Source organism: Prunus persica, chromosome G2 (genome assembly GCF_000346465.2).
Source record: "Prunus persica cultivar Lovell chromosome G2, Prunus_persica_NCBIv2, whole genome shotgun sequence".
Taxonomy (NCBI): domain Eukaryota; kingdom Viridiplantae; phylum Streptophyta; class Magnoliopsida; order Rosales; family Rosaceae; genus Prunus; species Prunus persica.
Genome location: NC_034010.1, coordinates 23,491,170 through 23,498,449, shown reverse-complemented (window position 1 = coordinate 23,498,449; position 7,280 = coordinate 23,491,170). Strand labels below are relative to the sequence as shown.

The 7,280-nt window shown below is 36.5% G+C and overlaps 1 protein-coding gene across 2 annotated transcripts; it reads left to right on the top strand.

The window, feature by feature from the left end:
- On the top strand, positions 1,493-4,763 carry LOC18786908 (beta-glucosidase 12). Of its 2 annotated transcripts, XM_020557719.1 has the most exons (13): positions 1,493-1,699; positions 1,821-1,890; positions 1,988-2,046; positions 2,159-2,234; positions 2,521-2,598; positions 2,716-2,803; positions 2,895-3,150; positions 3,239-3,354; positions 3,460-3,677; positions 3,760-3,791; positions 3,899-4,001; positions 4,115-4,223; positions 4,341-4,763. In XM_020557719.1, exons 1-13 carry the CDS (start codon positions 1,526-1,528, stop codon positions 4,510-4,512), a joined length of 1,551 nt encoding a protein of 516 aa, XP_020413308.1. In that variant the 5' UTR covers positions 1,493-1,525; the 3' UTR covers positions 4,513-4,763. The 2 variants fall into 2 exon arrangements, with proteins under 2 accessions (XP_020413308.1, XP_020413309.1); XM_020557720.1 differs by lacking the exon at positions 1,988-2,046 and having other exon boundaries at positions 1,610-1,699.

Sequence of the window (7,280 nt, the reverse complement as noted above, 5' to 3'; positions counted from 1 at the left end):
TTGGGATTGGGTTGAGTTACGACGAAGTGTTCGGGTGGGGAATGGATGGAGGGTCTGCGAGAAGGTTGTTGTGGAGGGGTGTGGGGTGGCTGTGGGGTGGTTGTGGAAGGTCTGTAAGTTGAACCGAAATGCCCCTCCATGTTAGATTAATTTGACAAAAAATTGGGGATTTTTCTTGCATTGCTCAGAATTAAAACTACATGGGCCTTAGTGGTAAAACTGGTAAGCTACAGGGACAGATGTGAAACACTCACAACACCCACAAAACACAAGAAACAGATTCACAGAGAGGAAATTTCCAATTATTTCAACTAGGGGATGGATTTACCTGGATCACTGTAGAATACATTATACTCTCTGGCCAATCCCAATGGGCAAACCTGAGCATGCTGGTCTGAAGCAATTCCAACCCTCCCTAATTCAACTTACAATGATCCAAGCATACCCAAATTAGAAATATTTTATTCATCCAAATCGAAAAAGAAATACAGTTTATAAGTTCTTTATCTTCAAATCCAATCCAACAAACAAAAGTAATATGTTGAATAAACTATTTCAAGTGGCCAACAGAAAACCATGGAATTAAAACAAAGATGGAAGGAGAGAGAGAAAGAAAAGCAAACCTGGGATTACAGATCGGTAAGTTGAATTAAGGAGAGTTGGAATTGCTTTAGACCAAGGCTATAGATGTGCGTACTCAGCAGTAGTTCGACCAAAGGATACAAACGTGCGTGCGAATCCAAACTTTGTGTAGTAGGGTTTTGCATTTTAGGTTTATGTGGGTTTTAATTTTTAAAGGCATTTGTGTCTATTTAGGTGAGTTTTTGGCTATATTTGAAAGATTTTATAAAAACTAACGTTTTTGAAAGTGGAGGGTAAATTTTGGATATTTTTTATAAAAACTCGTAGATGCATTTCAAAATTAATAACAGCACTGATTTCATATAAAATTCTAGGAGATTAAAAAAAAAATTTAAATGATTTTGAAAGGTAAGTTTCAATTTGGGATGAAAGAAGAACGTGAAGAAGTGATAATAATTTTCACGTGTTTGAACAAGTCTGCAGCTAGCGTGGGGGGAAAACTCATCCTTTGCATATTTAGAGTCCAATAAGATAAACATGCAGTGACAATGTCATTAGTTTTTGTCAATTACGTTATTTTTCTTTCAGCGGTTATAATGTCATTACTTTGACCATAAATAAGTCCAAGAATTTAAACAATCTCATCAACCACATATCAAGCCCAAGAATTTAAACAATCTACAAATTTACATTGTGAAGAAAAGAATTCTGTGTCAAATTTCTTTTCACAGTTTGACCCAAATGGCAATCAGGAGAACAAATCAGACCGGCACCAAATATTATATTGCGTGTTTGAATATAGCAGTTGAGTTCTGGGGGGTTTCTTTACTGTCATGCGCAACACGTACTTCCTCCTCTACATAAAGGCCATACAGCATGCCAGCCAAAGCCAACTTATACTTCTCAAGATTATTACCAACAACAAAAGAAAAACCCTCAAGTTATGGCAATGCAATTACGTTCTTTTCTCTTAGGCATACTGCTACTAATTGGCTTTGCTTTCACAAATAGCGAAGCTGATATTAGAGCTCCACCCACACATTTTGACATTGCTTCTCTCAATAGGAGCAGTTTTCCAGAAGGGTTCGTATTTGGTGTAGGTTCTGGATCTTACCAAGTAAGTCCTTTTCTGGGCTTTAATTTGAGTTTTGATTAGTGTTTTCTTTCAAATTCAGACCAAGCATCGATCCACGCAATAATATTGACATCTTCTTCATTGTGTCTCTTGTGTATTTCAGTATGAAGGTGCTGCAAAAGAAGGTGGTAGAGGACCAAGCATTTGGGATACCTTCACCCACAAATATCCAGGTTTGTCCAATCAAATCATCAATTAGTTAAAATAACAAAATCGTGCTACGTTTACTCTTATGCTCTAAATAAATAAATTTTCTATGAGTAATTGCAGAAAAGATTAGTGATAGAAGCAATGGAGATATCACTGTTGATCAATATCACCGCTATAAGGTTCATGACCCAATGTGCACACATTAAATTTTGAAGCATGAAGAAAACTCATCACATTGAAGATAAGCTCCCGATAATTTTTATCTGATTTCTTTTTTGTCATGCACTATAGGAAGATGTGGAGATTATGAAGAATATCGGGTGGGATGCCTATCGATTCTCTATCTCATGGTCAAGATTGTTACCAAGTAAGTTCATTTGTGACCAATCATCAATATTTCTGCCTTCATGGTTTTCGCTTAAGTAATGTGTCCAAGTTGTCTACCAAATAATATAACAATTTTTTTTTTTGGGTTCAATTAAAATACTTAATTGCAATAACTTAAGCAAAAATATTTTTTTTTTCAAACATAAATTAAATAGAAGTCGAAGTTCAAGTTCGATAACATATAGTCCAACTTTTTTAGAGTTCAGTTTAAATAATGTTATCGGTGCACTTATTTCTTTATTTTCTGGTTTTATTTTAATTATTAGATGGAAAGTTAAGTGGAGGAGTGAACAAGGAAGGAATCAAATATTACAACAATCTTATCAATGAGCTCTTACGCAATGGTGAGTCATCCCACCTTACATGATCAATAATTTATACAATAAGAGTTACATGCACTCATTAAAAGAAGTCATTTTGTCAAACTTATAACTCTCTTTTATTGATGACGCTATTTATAGGTTTAACGCCATTTGTGACACTCTTTCATTGGGATCTTCCTCAAACTTTAGAAGATGAATATGGTGGTTTCTTAAGCCCTCTTATTGTGTAAGTGAAGAAATTAGTCATTTGAATCGTATTGAAAATTTAATTACTAAATACAATTATGACATTTACATTCTGAAATGTGTATATACAGCAATCATTTTCAAGATTATGCAGAACTTTGTTATAAGGAATTTGGTGATCGAGTAAAGCATTGGAGCACACTGAATGAGCCGCATACCTTCACTTACTATGGTTATGCAACTGGGTCCCTTGCGCCGGGACGATGCTCCGCTTGGCAGCAACTAAACTGCACCGGCGGAGATTCATCAACTGAACCATATTTAGTAGCACACCATCTGCTCCTTGCTCATGCAACTGCTGTAAAATTGTACAAAAATAGATACCAGGTACAATTAATTAGTTTGTTGCAACAAGAGAGCAACTACTTTACCTTTTTGTGACTCTAAAACAAACAAACTAAATGTTATTGTGCAGGCGTCTCAAAATGGAGTGATAGGGATAGAGCTGAATTCAGATTGGTTTGAGCCCCTATCGGAAGTAAAAGAAAATAAAAAAGCTGCATTACGAGCTTTGGATTTTATGTTTGGATGGCAAGTGTATTTCGAATTTGCTTATGAATATAATATTTACTACTTACTAGCGAGCAATACATAATATATGTCAAGTTAATCCTTGAAAATTTTACATTCTTATAGGTTTGCTGAGCCATTGACAAGTGGTGACTATCCTCAAAGCATGCGATCTCGTGTCGGAAGCCGATTACCAAAATTCACAAAAGAACAATCCAAGCTGCTAATTGCTTCATTTGATTTTCTTGGACTAAATTACTATACGGGTTACTATGCAAGTGATGCACCTCAAAATAACTCAGCATTCCCAAGTTGCACAACAGATGCAGGCGTTAATATTTCATGTGAGTACAAATTCAGAATTTAATTCAAGCAATTTAAGTTTATAGGCTAATTAGATTCTGATATTCATATGTGTTGTGCCAGCTGAGCGTAATGGGGTCCTCATTGGTCCAAAGGTACACATCAAATTACTAGATTAAGCCTTTACGATTTCGACCATTAATCGATTTGCACTTACAAATGTGACTCCTAAAAATCTAAAGATCTTCAAATTTTGGTGCAGGCTGCTTCGGCATGGTTAAATGTTTATCCACAAGGAATTCGACATCTTTTACTCTACATAAAGGAAAAATATCACAATCCAATTATTTACATTACCGAAAATGGTAATTTTTTTCTAGCCTTAAGTAATCGCATGATAAATGTTTCACTTATTTGTGTAAAACACGCACAAGTGGTACAAGTCTAAATTTGTAACTACATAATAATTATATTGTAGGTGTGGATGAGTTCAATGATCCGAAATTATCACTTGCCGAAGCCCTTAATGATACCAATAGAATTGACTACTACAATCGCCACCTTTATTATGTTCAAAGTTCTATTGAGTAAGTGTATTAAAAAATTCATTTATAATATTTAAATATATATGTTAGCTTTAGATTTTGAGTTATTGATTCATATTATTGACATTAAATATTTAATTTCCTTTAATTTATTTTTAGGAATGGTGTCAAAGTGAAGGGATTCTTTCCGTGGACGTTGCTAGACGACTTTGAATGGAGTTCAGGATTCACTATTCGATTTGGTATCACCTATGTAGATTACAACGATATGCTTAAAAGGTACCCAAAACTCTCGGCGCATTGGTTCAAAAGTTTCCTTAAGAAGTATTGAAAACTTCATATCATATTCGTCATTTAATTCAATAATGTGAATTTTATGTATGTACAATAATACTAGGGATTCCAAATTTATGTACATACAAAATTTGAATTCCAAATTTGTGCACATTCAATAATTTTAATTTTAGTCCTTGTATAAGATTAAAATTCCATTCAACCCCCTTGTAAAATTAAACATTGATTTTTAGTCCTTTGATGAGTGTCAACGTACACATAATTATGAAACTAATTTGTTTGTAGTCCTTTGACTGATTGTCTCGAATTTGAGTTATTTATACTAATATCTCTTGAGGTTTGTCGTGTTTTCACAAAATTCTCAGAGGTCTTAGAAATTACATAAACACCCCCTCAGGTTTCAAAATTATTTTACATAACTCCAAAAATTCGAAAAAAAAAACCTAAAATTGGATGTAATAGGACTTTTGCATAGACTAAAATACCCTTCATGATATCAAAACTGTTTGGATACAATCGCACCCTAATCTCTAAACCCTAAGAAAAATAAAATAATTAAAAAAATCATAAGACGCATCGTACTATTCCATGAGAAAAAAAGAAGACATTTCCTCTGTTCCATCTCTTGACAGGACCCGCCCCGGATTCTCCATCGGAATCAGTGACAAACTTTGCTTCCTGTCCGATATCTACTTGACGTCGGACCTACTAAACTAAAAAGCCATGTAACCCCAATTTAAAAGGATAAACCGTTTGACTCCTGCCGAAAATTCGGCAGAGTTTCTTCTGTAATTGGAACGATTCCCACATTTTTAGCCTGAAGAAAAACAATAAAATAACAATTAAGACTCGTTTATAAGGTCATTCTAGTACATTTCGAATGGTGAAACTACCTAGGGAGACTGACGGCCATTCGAGAGGTCAAACTTCTCATGTTGGTCAACCTGGCCAGCGGGGCCCACGACCTTTGATCTCTAATCCGAAAGTTCCTACGGGTTCAACAAAGCCTATTCAACATGTCATGTAAGTTTGGTCTTGATTTAGCGGTCGGATCTAAGCCAATCGTACGATTAGACGGGCGATCGCTTCGCCTAACCCTAGAATCATTGAGTCAGAGTATCTGGGACTCCGATTCTCGATCCACATATTAGGTGCAATACATGTTCGATTGTCAAACGGTAACCCGTTCAAAATCTGAGCATATCGTCGTGCTCAGGACGACAAGAGGAACATTTTAAAATGTAATGGGCCGACACCCAGTGGTCCACCCGCCGCCGGCAGCGCCTAGGTGACTTGAGTAATTTCCGGCGACCAGAAAACTCCAAATCACCAGGCAATACCTATACCATTAGAATCAGATGACCTAGGGAATCAACTTTTGTTCTTAGACCAAGGCGAAAAACCAACCGAAACTAGCTGGAATGAAGCTGAAACTATCGGCCAAAAATGGGTATTTTGAGCTATCTGCAAAACCTCAAAATCGATCTACAATACTACATAAACAGATAGAGCATGATGAGGGGATGAATTTCCATACCTCGCACGACGGAATTGGCCGTCAGAATAGCCTGAAAATGCAAGAACACCGTTGGAAAAACCTAACCCTTTTCTCAGCTTCGAATCGAGCTCACCGACAACAAATCGAATTAGGTTTTGGGTGGGTTTTGTAGAGGAGGACGAGATGAACATTTTTCGGGAAGGTGGTGCTGCCAACCGGTGCATGGCGGCATCGATTAGTGGCCTGGAAGTTGAACAATCACTACTGCTACAGTGACTGCTGCGAATGGTAGAAGGAGGAGAGGAAGAAGTCGCGGGGGAGAAGGAGAATATAAAGAGAATTGACCCGTACTGTAGTAACGGCACTGTAGCGATACTGTTTGCTAAAGTAACAAATTTTAAAAATTCCTTTTTGCCCTTTTCGTTTCTACACCTTTACGCGGTCATTACAACTCGGAATTGAGCGTGCCGCCTATCTACGAACTCGTATGGACGAGCTCCACACAATGGTGTCACTCATTTACCCAAAATCCTTCCGGAACAAAAAGTGACTAAAGTGCCCCTACCATCCAAGGGCAAAATTTTAATTTCACAAATATATAAATTGAATAAAAACGATTAAATTGGGTCGGGGATGTTACATCTCTGCTCCATCATCAAAAATCCTTTGTTGCTTTGAAAAGAGAATTCTCAGATCCTACTATCTCAGTGCACCTTGATCTTTCTGTTTGTAGAGTTAGGATTTAAGTTGGGTGGAGTTAATCCAACAAGCCAAGAAATAGGACGTCAAACCCCTGCACCAAGTCAAGACGTTGGGAGCAAAACCCATGTAGCAAACGAAGAAGCTGGTACTCAGCCATTGTGAAGAAGTTGCTCTAGTTTTATTTTTTTCGTTTCAGTTAGGATTGACCTTTTTTTTTTTTTTTTGTTTTTTGTGTGTGATTGGAAACATATTGATTCCGAATCTGGCATATGGAGAAGGCGTGGAAGAGATGGAGAGGATGAAGGAAAGCGTGTTTTTTTTTCCTTGGAGCAAGCGTACAATCCGTATCTGATGGGTTGGTTTTTTCTGTTTACTATTTTATTTGCAGTATAAAAATGGGTAGAGATTACTGTACAATTCTATCCAAACAGTATTCTAATACCATGAAGGGTATTTTAGTCTATGCAGAAGTATTGTTATATCTGGTTTTAGGTTTTTTTTTGGATTTTTGGAGTTATGTGAAACCAATTTGAGACATGAGGGGGTGTTTGTGTAATTTCTAGGACCTCAAGAAGTTTTTTGAAAACATAAAAAACCTCAAAGAG